General features: G+C 46.1%; 1 protein-coding gene across 5 annotated transcripts in view; it reads right to left on the bottom strand.

Annotated features, from left to right (window-relative positions):
• dpp6b (dipeptidyl-peptidase 6b) overlaps nt 1-12,500 on the bottom strand; it is a 178,378-nt gene that overhangs the window by 37,017 nt on the left and 128,861 nt on the right. For all 5 annotated transcript variants that reach the window (XM_058394909.1, XM_058394911.1, XM_058394907.1 and 2 more), the window contains exon 7: nt 1,050-1,131. In XM_058394909.1, coding sequence (XP_058250892.1) covers nt 1,050-1,131 — 82 coding nt within the window. The remainder of the gene's footprint in view (nt 1-1,049; nt 1,132-12,500) is intronic.

Below are 12,500 nucleotides of genomic sequence, written 5' to 3'. Positions count from 1 at the left end.
ATACTGAGGGGCGGAGTCAATACCAGTATACGCGAAGATTTCTCATCGTGGTTATAGAACACGTTTCTTTAGTCGTTGGTTTACGAGCTCCGTCTCTCACATGACTCCTTCTATGAGCTCGTTTGTTTTTGCGTAATTAATGCAGCAGATTGTTGCTTCGTTAATTAGACGAGATGTCGTTACCGTGGAAATGAATATTGACAAGTTACAACTTTTATTAATGAAGTGATTAGAGGAAGGAGAGATGACGATCGCAGGAACAAAACACATCAAGAAGAAAAGGAGCTCGGAGGAAAAAGAACAGGCTGCTGACGTCAGAGAGTGTGTGTGTGTGTGTGTGTGTGAGTGTGTGTGTGTGTGAGTGACAATGGCATTTGTCAGCAGCGAGTCTGTCTTCTCCGTCATCTGCTGCTCTGATTTCCTGCCAGATTTCTGCCTCAATCTCCACTCCATCTCACTTCCTGCACTGTCTCTATCTCTGTGTCGCTGATTTCCAGCGTCGTCACGGCGACCTTCAGGGCAGCGTGGGCGGGGTCCAGAGAACCGCCTGCTCTCTCTCTTTCTGCTGTGCATTTTAATCACCGCAGCTTTAAAGATTATCGCTGTTATGGATGATCAGATCGCTAAGCTCCGCCCACACCGTAGTCTTTATTCAAAACCAGGGCTTGTGTTTGATACTTTCTCACACACACACACACACACACACACACACGCTGAAGGTCATGTGAAAACAAGTGCGTCATCCCCAGGGCTAGTGCCATCTGCTACACACACACACACACACACACACACACACAGAGCATCAGGTCTCTGCCCTCTTTTAACCCCGATGTCTCCGCCTCTCGTCCTACAACTTCACCTGTTTTTAAATGATAATGATTTAATTAAATTGTAACAAAACGGTAATAAACAGTTTATTACATTATTATTATGAAGTCAAACAAGGAGATTAGGACAGGAAGAGTGTGAATAGTATTCCAGGTCATGTAACCTGTCAGGTGACCTGGTCTGTAGTTTACTAGCTGTGTGTGTGTGTGTGTGTGTCTCACCAGTTGTTGGCCTTTCGGACCCCATCCTGCAAACTGCAGCGTCGTGTTCTGCACTTCAGGAGCCGACAAAACCGCTGTCTCCCTGCAAGGTGTATTAATTAATTAATTATTCAATGAATCAAATCTATCCCTGAGTCAGTGTGTTGATTGGCTGAGGAGGGTATAACGAATAAATTATTCATTAGTTCACTAAACCCCGCCCCTGCTTCAGCCGGTCAGGAAGACACACTGTACTCATTATATAGGTGTTTGATTAATCAGCCTAATTAATTATTCCATAAAAAAAAGATCATTAGGTAATAAATGATGAAGAAAAGCTTTTCTTAATTAATGAATTCATCATCGAGTAACTAATTCACTAAATAGCTCCATTCATTCATTCATTCATTCATTCATTCATTAGCCACACTGTTTCTGCAGTGAAGGTGTGTGTAGTGTGTGTGTGTAGTGTGTGTTTCTGCAGTGAAGGTGTGTGTAGTGTGTGTTTCTGCAGTGAAGGTGTGTGTAGTGTGTGTGTAGTGTGTAGTGTGTATTTCTGCAGTGAAGGTGTGTGTAGTGTGTGTGTGTGTAGTGTGTGTGTGTGTGTAGTGTGTGTTTCTGCAGTGAAGGTGTGTGTAGTGTGTGTGTGTGTGTGTGTGTGTGTAGTGTGTGTTTCTGCAGTGAAGGTGTGTGTAGTGTGTGTGTAGTGTGTGTGTCTGTAGTGTGTATTTCTGCGTTGAAGGTGTGTGTAGTGTGTGTGTGTGTGTGTAGTGTGTGTGTGTGTGTAGTGTGTGTTTCTGCAGTGAAGGTGTGTGTAGTGTGTGTGTGTGTAGTGTGTGTTTCTGCAGTGAAGGTGTGTGTAGTGTGTGTGTAGTGTGTGTGTGTGTAGTGTGTATTTCTGCAGTGAAGGTGTGTGTAGTGTGTGTGTGTGTGTGTGTAGTGTGTGTGTGTGTGTAGTGTGTGTTTCTGCAGTGAAGGTGTGTGTAGTGTGTGTGTGTGTGTGTGTGTGTGTAGTGTGTGTTTCTGCAGTGAAGGTGTGTGTAGTGTGTGTGTAGTGTGTGTGTGTGTAGTGTGTATTTCTGCAGTGAAGGTGTGTGTAGTGTGTGTGTGTGTGTGTGTAGTGTGTGTGTGTGTGTAGTGTGTGTTTCTGCAGTGAAGGTGTGTGTAGTGTGTGTGTGTGTGTAGTGTGTGTTTCTGCAGTGAAGGAGTGTGTAGTGTGTGTGTTTCTGCAGTGAAGGTGTGTGTGTAGTGTGTGTGTGTGTAGTGTGTGTTTCTGCAGTGAAGGAGTGTGTAGTGTGTGTGTTTCTGCAGTGAAGGTGTGTGTAGTGTGTGTGTGTAGTGTGTGTTTCTGCAGTGAAGGTGTGTGTAGTGTGTGTTTCTGCAATGAAGGTGTGTGTGTGTGTTTCTGCAGTGAAGGTGTGTGTAGTGTGTGTTTCTGCAGTGAAGGTGTGTGTAGTGTGTGTTTCTGCAGTGAAGGTGTGTGTAGTGTGTGTTTCTGCAGTGAAGGTGTGTGTAGTGTGTGTGTAGTGTGTGTGTGTAGTGTGTGTTTCTGCAGTGAAGGTGTGTGTAGTATGTGTTTCTGCAGTGAAGGTGTGTGTAGTGTGTGTGTAGTGTGTGTGTGTAGTGTGTGTTTCTGCAGTGAAGGTGTGTGTAGTGTGTGTTTCTGCAGTGAAGGTGTGTGTAGTGTGTGTGTAGTGTGTGTGTGTAGTGTGTGTTTCTGCAGTGAAGGTGTGTGTAGTGTGTGTTTCTGCAGTGAAGGTGTGTGTGTGTGTTTCTGCAGTGAAGGTGTGTGTGTAGTGTGTGTTTCTGCAGTGAAGGTGTGTGTAGTGTGTGTGTAGTGTGTGTGTGTAGTGTGTGTGTTTCTGCAGTGAAGGTGTGTGTAGTGTGTGTTTCTGCAGTGAAGGTGTGTGTAGTGTGTGTGTAGTGTGTGTGTGTAGTGTGTGTTTCTGCAGTGAAGGTGTGTGTAGTATGTGTTTCTGCAGTGAAGGTGTGTGTAGTGTGTGTGTAGTGTGTGTGTGTAGTGTGTGTGTTTCTGCAGTGAAGGTGTGTGTAGTGTGTGTTTCTGCAGTGAAGGTGTGTGTAGTGTGTGTTTCTGCAGTGAAGGTGTGTGTAGTGTGTAGTGTGTGTGTGTAGTGTGTGTTTCTGCAGTGAAGGTGTGTGTAGTGTGTGTTTCTGCAGTGAAGGTGTGTGTGTGTGTGTAGTGTGTGTGTGTAGTGTGTGTTTCTGCAGTGAAGGTGTGTGTAGTGTGTGTTTCTGCAGTGAAGGTGTGTGTAGTGTGTGTGTAGTGTGTGTGTGTAGTGTGTGTTTCTGCAGTGAAGGTGTGTGTAGTGTGTGTTTCTGCAGTGAAGGTGTGTGTGTGTGTTTCTGCAGTGAAGGTGTGTGTGTGTGTGTTTCTGCAGTGAAGGTATGTGTGTGTGTGTTTCTGCAGTGAAGGTGTGTGTAGTGTGTGTTTCTGCAGTGAAGGTGTGTGTAGTGTGTGTTTCTGCAGTGAAGGTGTGTGTAGTGTGTGTTTCTGCAGTGAAGGTGTGTGTAGTGTGTGTTTCTGCAGTGAAGGTGTGTGTAGTGTGTGTTTCTGCAGTGAAGGTGTGTGTAGTGTGTGTTTCTGCAGTGAAGGTGTGTGTAGTGTGTGTGTTTCTGCAGTGAAGGTGTGTGTAGTGTGTGTGTAGTGTGTGTGTGTGTAGTGTGTATTTCTGCAGTGAAGGTGTGTGTAGTGTGTGTGTGTGTGTGTGTAGTGTGTGTGTGTGTGTAGTGTGTGTTTCTGCAGTGAAGGTGTGTGTAGTGTGTGTGTGTGTGTGTGTGTGTGTAGTGTGTGTTTCTGCAGTGAAGGTGTGTGTAGTGTGTGTGTAGTGTGTGTGTGTGTAGTGTGTATTTCTGCAGTGAAGGTGTGTGTAGTGTGTGTGTGTGTGTGTGTAGTGTGTGTTTCTGCAGTGAAGGTGTGTGTAGTGTGTGTGTGTGTGTGTGTGTGTAGTGTGTGTTTCTGCAGTGAAGGAGTGTGTAGTGTGTGTGTTTCTGCAGTGAAGGTGTGTGTGTAGTGTGTGTGTGTGTAGTGTGTGTTTCTGCAGTGAAGGAGTGTGTAGTGTGTGTTTCTGCAGTGAAGGTGTGTGTAGTGTGTGTTTCTGCAGTGAAGGTGTGTGTAGTGTGTGTTTCTGCAGTGAAGGTGTGTGTAGTGTGTGTGTAGTGTGTGTGTGTAGTGTGTGTTTCTGCAGTGAAGGTGTGTGTAGTGTGTGTTTCTGCAGTGAAGGTGTGTGTGTGTGTTTCTGCAGTGAAGGTGTGTGTAGTGTGTGTTTCTGCAGTGAAGGTGTGTGTAGTGTGTGTTTCTGCAGTGAAGGTGTGTGTAGTGTGTGTGTAGTGTGTGTGTGTAGTGTGTGTTTCTGCAGTGAAGGTGTGTGTAGTATGTGTTTCTGCAGTGAAGGTGTGTGTAGTGTGTGTGTAGTGTGTGTGTGTAGTGTGTGTGTTTCTGCAGTGAAGGTGTGTGTAGTGTGTGTTTCTGCAGTGAAGGTGTGTGTAGTGTGTGTGTAGTGTGTGTGTGTAGTGTGTGTTTCTGCAGTGAAGGTGTGTGTAGTGTGTGTTTCTGCAGTGAAGGTGTGTGTGTGTGTTTCTGCAGTGAAGGTGTGTGTAGTGTGTGTTTCTGCAGTGAAGGTGTGTGTAGTGTGTGTGTAGTGTGTGTGTGTAGTGTGTGTGTTTCTGCAGTGAAGGTGTGTGTAGTGTGTGTTTCTGCAGTGAAGGTGTGTGTAGTGTGTGTGTAGTGTGTGTGTGTAGTGTGTGTGTTTCTGCAGTGAAGGTGTGTGTAGTGTGTGTTTCTGCAGTGAAGGTGTGTGTAGTGTGTGTTTCTGCAGTGAAGGTGTGTGTAGTGTGTGTGTAGTGTGTGTGTGTAGTGTGTGTTTCTGCAGTGAAGGTGTGTGTAGTGTGTGTTTCTGCAGTGAAGGTGTGTGTGTGTGTGTAGTGTGTGTGTGTAGTGTGTGTTTCTGCAGTGAAGGTGTGTGTAGTGTGTGTGTAGTGTGTGTGTGTAGTGTGTGTTTCTGCAGTGAAGGTGTGTGTAGTGTGTGTTTCTGCAGTGAAGGTGTGTGTGTGTGTTTCTGCAGTGAAGGTGTGTGTAGTGTGTGTTTCTGCAGTGAAGGTGTGTGTGTGTGTGTTTCTGCAGTGAAGGTGTGTGTAGTGTGTGTTTCTGCAGTGAAGGTGTGTGTAGTGTGTGTTTCTGCAGTGAAGGTGTGTGTAGTGTGTGTTTCTGCAGTGAAGGTGTGTGTAGTGTGTGTTTCTGCAGTGAAGGTGTGTGTAGTGTGTGTTTCTGCAGTGAAGGTGTGTGTAGTGTGTGTGTAGTGTGTGTGTGTAGTGTGTGTTTCTGCAGTGAAGGTGTGTGTAGTATGTGTTTCTGCAGTGAAGGTGTGTGTAGTGTGTGTGTGTAGTGTGTGTGTTTCTGCAGTGAAGGTGTGTGTAGTGTGTGTTTCTGCAGTGAAGGTGTGTGTAGTGTGTGTGTAGTGTGTGTGTGTAGTGTGTGTTTCTGCAGTGAAGGTGTGTGTAGTGTGTGTTTCTGCAGTGAAGGTGTGTGTGTGTGTTTCTGCAGTGAAGGTGTGTGTAGTGTGTGTTTCTGCAGTGAAGGTGTGTGTAGTGTGTGTGTAGTGTGTGTGTGTAGTGTGTGTGTTTCTGCAGTGAAGGTGTGTGTAGTGTGTGTTTCTGCAGTGAAGGTGTGTGTAGTGTGTGTGTAGTGTGTGTGTGTAGTGTGTGTTTCTGCAGTGAAGGTGTGTGTAGTATGTGTTTCTGCAGTGAAGGTGTGTGTAGTGTGTGTGTAGTGTGTGTGTGTAGTGTGTGTGTTTCTGCAGTGAAGGTGTGTGTAGTGTGTGTTTCTGCAGTGAAGGTGTGTGTAGTGTGTGTTTCTGCAGTGAAGGTGTGTGTAGTGTGTGTGTAGTGTGTGTGTGTAGTGTGTGTTTCTGCAGTGAAGGTGTGTGTAGTGTGTGTTTCTGCAGTGAAGGTGTGTGTGTGTGTGTAGTGTGTGTGTGTAGTGTGTGTTTCTGCAGTGAAGGTGTGTGTAGTGTGTGTGTAGTGTGTGTGTGTAGTGTGTGTTTCTGCAGTGAAGGTGTGTGTAGTGTGTGTTTCTGCAGTGAAGGTGTGTGTGTGTGTTTCTGCAGTGAAGGTGTGTGTAGTGTGTGTTTCTGCAGTGAAGGTGTGTGTGTGTGTGTTTCTGCAGTGAAGGTATGTGTGTGTGTGTTTCTGCAGTGAAGGTGTGTGTAGTGTGTGTTTCTGCAGTGAAGGTGTGTGTAGTGTGTGTTTCTGCAGTGAAGGTGTGTGTAGTGTGTGTTTCTGCAGTGAAGGTGTGTGTAGTGTGTGTTTCTGCAGTGGTGTGTGTAGTGTGTGTTTCTGCAGTGAAGGTGTGTGTAGTGTGTGTTTCTGCAGTGAAGGTGTGTGTAGTGTGTGTGTTTCTGCAGTGAAGGTGTGTGTGTTTCTGCAGTGAAGGTATGTGTGTGTGTATTTCTGCAGTGAAGGTGTGTGTAGTGTGTGTTTCTGCAGTGAAGGTGTGTGTAGTGTGTGTTTCTGCAGTGAAGGTGTGTGTGTGTGTTTCTGCAGTGAAGGTGTGTGTGTGTGTGTTTCTGCAGTGAAGGTGTGTGTGTGTGTGTTTCTGCAGTGAAGGTGTGTGTGTGTGTGTTTCTGCAGTGAAGGTGTGTGTGTGTGTGTTTCTGCAGTGAAGGTGTGTGTGTGTGTGTTTCTGCAGTGAAGGTGTGTGTAGTGTGTGTTTCTGCAGTGAAGGTGTGTGTAGTGTGTGTTTCTGCAGTGAAGGTGTGTGTGTGTGTGTGTTTCTGCAGTGAAGGTGTGTGTAGTGTGTGTTTCTGCAGTGAAGGTGTGTGTGTGTGTGTTTCTGCAGTGAAGGTGTGTGTGTTTCTGCAGTGAAGGTGTGTGTAGTGTGTGTGTTTCTGCAGTGAAGGTGTGTGTGTGTGTGTTTCTGCAGTGAAGGTGTGTGTAGTGTGTGTGTTTCTGCAGTGAAGGTGTGTGTAGTGTGTGTGTTTCTGCAGTGAAGGTGTGTGTGTGTGTGTTTCTGCAGTGAAGGTGTGTGTGTGTGTGTTTCTGCAGTGAAGGTGTGTGTGTGTGTGTTTCTGCAGTGAAGGTGTGTGTGTGTGTGTTTCTGCAGTGAAGGTGTGTGTGTGTGTGTGTGTGTTTCTGCAGTGAAGGTGTGTGTGTGTGTGTTTCTGCAGTGAAGGTGTGTGTGTGTGTGTGTGTGTTTCTGCAGTGAAGGTGTGTGTGTGTGTTTCTGCAGTGAAGGTGTGTGTGTGTGTGTGTTTCTGCAGTGAAGGTGTGTGTGTTTCTGCAGTGAAGGTGTGTGTGTTTCTGCAGTGAAGGTGTGTGTGTAGTGTGTGTGTTTCTGCAGTGAAGGTGTGTGTGTGTGTTTCTGCAGTGAAGGTGTGTGTAGTGTGTGTTTCTGCAGTGAAGGTGTGTGTAGTGTGTGTGTTTCTGCAGTGAAGGTGTGTGTGTGTGTTTCTGCAGTGAAGGTGTGTGTGTGTGTGTTTCTGCAGTGAAGGTGTGTGTGTGTGTGTTTCTGCAGTGAAGGTGTGTGTAGTGTGTGTTTCTGCAGTGAAGGTGTGTGTGTGTGTGTTTCTGCAGTGAAGGTGTGTGTGTGTGTGTTTCTGCAGTGAAGGTGTGTGTAGTGTGTGTGTTTCTGCAGTGAAGGTGTGTGTAGTGTGTGTTTCTGCAGTGAAGGTGTGTGTGTGTGTGTTTCTGCAGTGAAGGTGTGTGTGTGTGTGTTTCTGCAGTGAAGGTGTGTGTGTGTGTGTTTCTGCAGTGAAGGTGTGTGTGTTTCTGCAGTGAAGGTGTGTGTGTGTGTGTTTCTGCAGTGAAGGTATGTGTAGTGTGTGTTTCTGCAGTGAAGGTGTGTGTAGTGTGTGTTTCTGCAGTGAAGGTGTGTGTAGTGTGTGTTTCTGCAGTGAAGGTGTGTGTAGTGTGTGTGTTTCTGCAGTGAAGGTGTGTGTAGTGTGTGTGTTTCTGCAGTGAAGGTGTGTGTGTAGTGTGTGTTTCTGCAGTGAAGGTGTGTGTGTGTGTTTCTGCAGTGAAGGTGTGTGTAGTGTGTGTGTTTCTGCAGTGAAGGTGTGTGTGTAGTGTGTGTTTCTGCAGTGAAGGTGTGTGTGTGTGTTTTTCTGCAGTGAAGGTGTGTGTAGTGTGTGTTTCTGCAGTGAAGGTGTGTGTGTGTGTGTTTCTGCAGTGAAGGTGTGTGTAGTGTGTGTGTGTGTGTGTGTGTGTGTGTTTCTGCAGTGAAGGTGTGTGTAGTGTGTGTTTCTGCAGTGAAGGTGTGTGTGTAGTGTGTGTTTCTGCAGTGAAGGTGTGTGTGTGTGTGTTTCTGCAGTGAAGGTGTGTGTGTGTGTGTTTCTGCAGTGAAGGTGTGTGTAGTGTGTGTGTGTGTAGTGTGTGTTTCTGCAGTGAAGGTGTGTGTAGTGTGTGTTTCTGCAGTGAAGGTGTGTGTGTGTGTGTTTCTGCAGTGAAGGTGTGTGTGTGTGTGTGTTTCTGCAGTGAAGGAGTGTGTGTGTGTGTTTCTGCAGTGAAGGTGTGTGTGTGTGTGTTTCTGCAGTGAAGGTGTGTGTGTGTGTGTTTCTGCAGTGAAGGAGTGTGTAGTGTGTGTGTGTGTAGTGTGTGTTTCTGCAGTGAAGGTGTGTGTAGTGTGTGTTTCTGCAGTGAAGGTGTGTGTAGTGTGTGTTTCTGCAGTGAAGGTGTGTGTGTGTGTGTTTCTGCAGTGAAGGTGTGTGTAGTGTGTGTGTGTAGTGTGTGTTTCTGCAGTGAAGGTGTGTGTAGTGTGTGTTTCTGCAGTGAAGGTGTGTGTAGTGTGTGTGTTTCTGCAGTGAAGGTGTGTGTAGTGTGTGTTTCTGCAGTGAAGGTGTGTGTGTGTGTGTTTCTGCAGTGAAGGTGTGTGTGTGTGTGTTTCTGCAGTGAAGGTGTGTGTGTGTGTGTTTCTGCAGTGAAGGAGTGTGTGTGTGTGTTTCTGCAGTGAAGGTGTGTGTAGTGTGTGTGTGTGTAGTGTGTGTTTCTGCAGTAAAGGTGTGTGTAGTGTGTGTTTCTGCAGTGAAGGTGTGTGTAGTGTGTGTTTCTGCAGTGAAGGTGTGTGTGTTTCTGCAGTGAAGGTGTGTGTAGTGTGTGTGTTTCTGCAGTGAAGGTGTGTGTAGTGTGTGTTTCTGCAGTGAAGGTGTGTGTGTGTGTGTTTCTGCAGTGAAGGTGTGTGTGTGTGTGTTTCTGCAGTGAAGGAGTGTGTGTGTGTGTTTCTGCAGTGAAGGTGTGTGTAGTGTGTGTGTGTGTAGTGTGTGTTTCTGCAGTGAAGGTGTGTGTAGTGTGTGTGTGTAGTGTGTGTGTTTCTGCAGTGAAGGTGTGTGTAGTGTGTGTGTTTCTGCAGTGAAGGTGTGTGTAGTGTGTGTGTTTCTGCAGTGAAGGTGTGTGTGTGTGTGTTTCTGCAGTGAAGGTGTGTGTGTGTGTGTTTCTGCAGTGAAGGTGTGTGTAGTGTGTGTTTCTGCAGTGAAGGTGTGTGTGTGTGTGTTTCTGCAGTGAAGGAGTGTGTGTGTGTGTTTCTGCAGTGAAGGTGTGTGTAGTGTGTGTGTGTGTAGTGTGTGTTTCTGCAGTGAAGGTGTGTGTAGTGTGTGTGTGTAGTGTGTGTGTTTCTGCAGTGAAGGTGTGTGTAGTGTGTGTGTTTCTGCAGTGAAGGTGTGTGTAGTGTGTGTGTTTCTGCAGTGAAGGTGTGTGTGTGTGTTTCTGCAGTGAAGGTGTGTGTAGTGTGTGTTTCTGCAGTGAAGGTGTGTGTAGTGTGTGTGTTTCTGCAGTGAAGGTGTGTGTTTCTGCAGTGAAGGTGTGTGTGTGTTTCTGCAGTGAAGGTGTGTGTGTGTGTGTTTCTGCAGTGAAGGTGTGTGTAGTGTGTGTTTCTGCAGTGAAGGTGTGTGTGTGTGTGTTTCTGCAGTGAAGGTGTGTGTGTGTGTGTTTCTGCAGTGAAGGTGTGTGTAGTGTGTGTGTTTCTGCAGTGAAGGTGTGTGTAGTGTGTGTTTCTGCAGTGAAGGTGTGTGTGTAGTGTGTGTTTCTGCAGTGAAGGTGTGTGTGTAGTGTGTGTTTCTGCAGTGAAGGTGTGTGTAGTGTGTGTTTCTGCAGTGAAGGTGTGTGTAGTGTGTGTTTCTGCAGTGAAGGTGTGTGTAGTGTGTGTTTCTGCAGTGAAGGTGTGTGTGTGTGTGTTTCTGCAGTGAAGGTGTGTGTGTGTGTGTTTCTGCAGTGAAGGTGTGTGTGTGTGTGTTTCTGCAGTGAAGGTGTGTGTGTGTGTTTCTGCAGTGAAGGTGTGTGTGTTTCTGCAGTGAAGGTATGTGTAGTGTGTGTGTTTCTGCAGTGAAGGTGTGTGTAGTGTGTGTTTCTGCAGTGAAGGTGTGTGTAGTGTGTGTGTTTCTGCAGTGAAGGTGTGTGTAGTGTGTGTGTTTCTGCAGTGAAGGTGTGTGTAGTGTGTGTGTTTCTGCAGTGAAGGTGTGTGTGTAGTGTGTGTTTCTGCAGTGAAGGTGTGTGTGTGTGTGTTTCTGCAGTGAAGGTGTGTGTGTGTGTGTGTTTCTGCAGTGAAGGTGTGTGTGTGTGTTTCTGCAGTGAAGGTGTGTGTGTGTGTGTGTTTCTGCAGTGAAGGTGTGTGTAGTGTGTGTTTCTGCAGTGAAGGTGTGTGTGTAGTGTGTGTTTCTGCAGTGAAGGTGTGTGTGTGTGTGTTTCTGCAGTGAAGGTGTGTGTGTGTGTGTTTCTGCAGTGAAGGTGTGTGTGTGTGTGTTTCTGCAGTGAAGGTGTGTGTAGTGTGTGTTTCTGCAGTGAAGGTGTGTGTGTGTGTGTTTCTGCAGTGAAGGTGTGTGTGTGTGTGTTTCTGCAGTGAAGGTGTGTGTGTGTGTGTTTCTGCAGTGAAGGTGTGTGTGTGTGTGTTTCTGCAGTGAAGGTGTGTGTGTGTGTGTTTCTGCAGTGAAGGTGTGTGTGTGTGTGTGTTTCTGCAGTGAAGGTGTGTGTGTGTGTGTTTCTGCAGTGAAGGTGTGTGTGTGTGTGTTTCTGCAGTGAAGGTGTGTGTAGTGTGTGTTTCTGCAGTGAAGGTGTGTGTAGTGTGTGTTTCTGCAGTGAAGGTGTGTGTGTGTGTGTTTCTGCAGTGAAGGTGTGTGTGTGTGTGTTTCTGCAGTGAAGGAGTGTGTAGTGTGTGTGTAGTGTGTGTTTCTGCAGTGAAGGTGTGTGTAGTGTGTGTGTAGTGTGTGTTTCTGCAGTGAAGGTGTGTGTAGTGTGTGTGTAGTGTGTTTTTCTGCAGTGAAGGTGTGTGTAGTGTGTGTGTGTAGTGTGTGTGTTTCTGCAGTGAAGGTGTGTGTGTGTGTGTGTTTCTGCAGTGAAGGTATGTGTGTGTGTGTTTCTGCAGTGAAGGTGTGTGTGTGTGTGTTTCTGCAGTGAAGGTGTGTGTAGTGTGTGTGTTTCTGCAGTGAAGGTGTGTGTGTGTGTGTTTCTGCAGTGAAGGTGTGTGTAGTGTGTGTTTCTGCAGTGAAGGTGTGTGTGTGTGTGTTTCTGCAGTGAAGGTGTGTGTGTGTGTGTTTCTGCAGTGAAGGTGTGTGTGTGTGTGTTTCTGCAGTGAAGGTGTGTGTGTGTGTGTGTGTTTCTGCAGTGAAGGTGTGTGTGTGTGTTTCTGCAGTGAAGGTGTGTGTAGTGTGTGTGTAGTGTGTGTTTCTGCAGTGAAGGTGTGTGTAGTGTGTGTGTGTAGTGTGTGTGTTTCTGCAGTGAAGGTGTGTGTAGTGTGTGTGTGTAGTGTGTGTGTTTCTGCAGTGAAGGTGTGTGTAGTGTGTGTGTGTAGTGTGTGTGTAGTGTGTGTGTTTCTGCAGTGAAGGTGTGTGTAGTGTGTGTGTAGTGTGTGTGTGTAGTGTGTGTGTTTCTGCAGTGAAGGTGTGTGTAGTGTGTGTTTCTGCAATGAAGGTGTGTGTAGTGTGTGTGTAGTGTGTGTGTTTCTGCAGTGAAGGTGTGTGTAGTGTGTGTGTAGTGTGTGTGTTTCTGCAGTGAAGGTGTGTGTAGTGTGTGTGTAGTGTGTGTGTTTCTGCAGTGAAGGTGTGTGTAGTGTGTGTTTCTGCAGTGAAGGTGTGTGTAGTGTGTGTGTAGTGTGTGTGTTTCTGCAGTGAAGGTGTGTGTAGTGTGTGTGTGTAGTGTGTGTGTGTAGTGTGTGTGTAGTGTGTGTGTTTCTGCAGTGAAGGTGTGTGTAGTGTGTGTGTGTAGTGTGTGTGTGTAGTGTGTGTGTTTCTGCAGTGAAGGTGTTTATTCAAATTCAAATTTTATTTGTCACATACGAAATCATACACAGTACGACGTAGTGAAATGCTTTTTACGACTGTCTTACATAAAAGAGGAAAGAGTAGAAAAGAAAATGTGTGGACATGAAAGATAGGGGATATAGTTAAGAAGTATAAGGAAAAAAAAATTTAAATGGTAAAAAAAAAACTTGAAAATCAAGTGTCAGATATGCATATGCAAATATATGTCTATGTA

Source organism: Hemibagrus wyckioides, linkage group LG07 (assembly GCF_019097595.1).
Source record: "Hemibagrus wyckioides isolate EC202008001 linkage group LG07, SWU_Hwy_1.0, whole genome shotgun sequence".
Taxonomy (NCBI): Eukaryota; Metazoa; Chordata; class Actinopteri; order Siluriformes; family Bagridae; genus Hemibagrus; species Hemibagrus wyckioides.
This window is presented reverse-complemented; position numbering and strand designations above follow the sequence as displayed.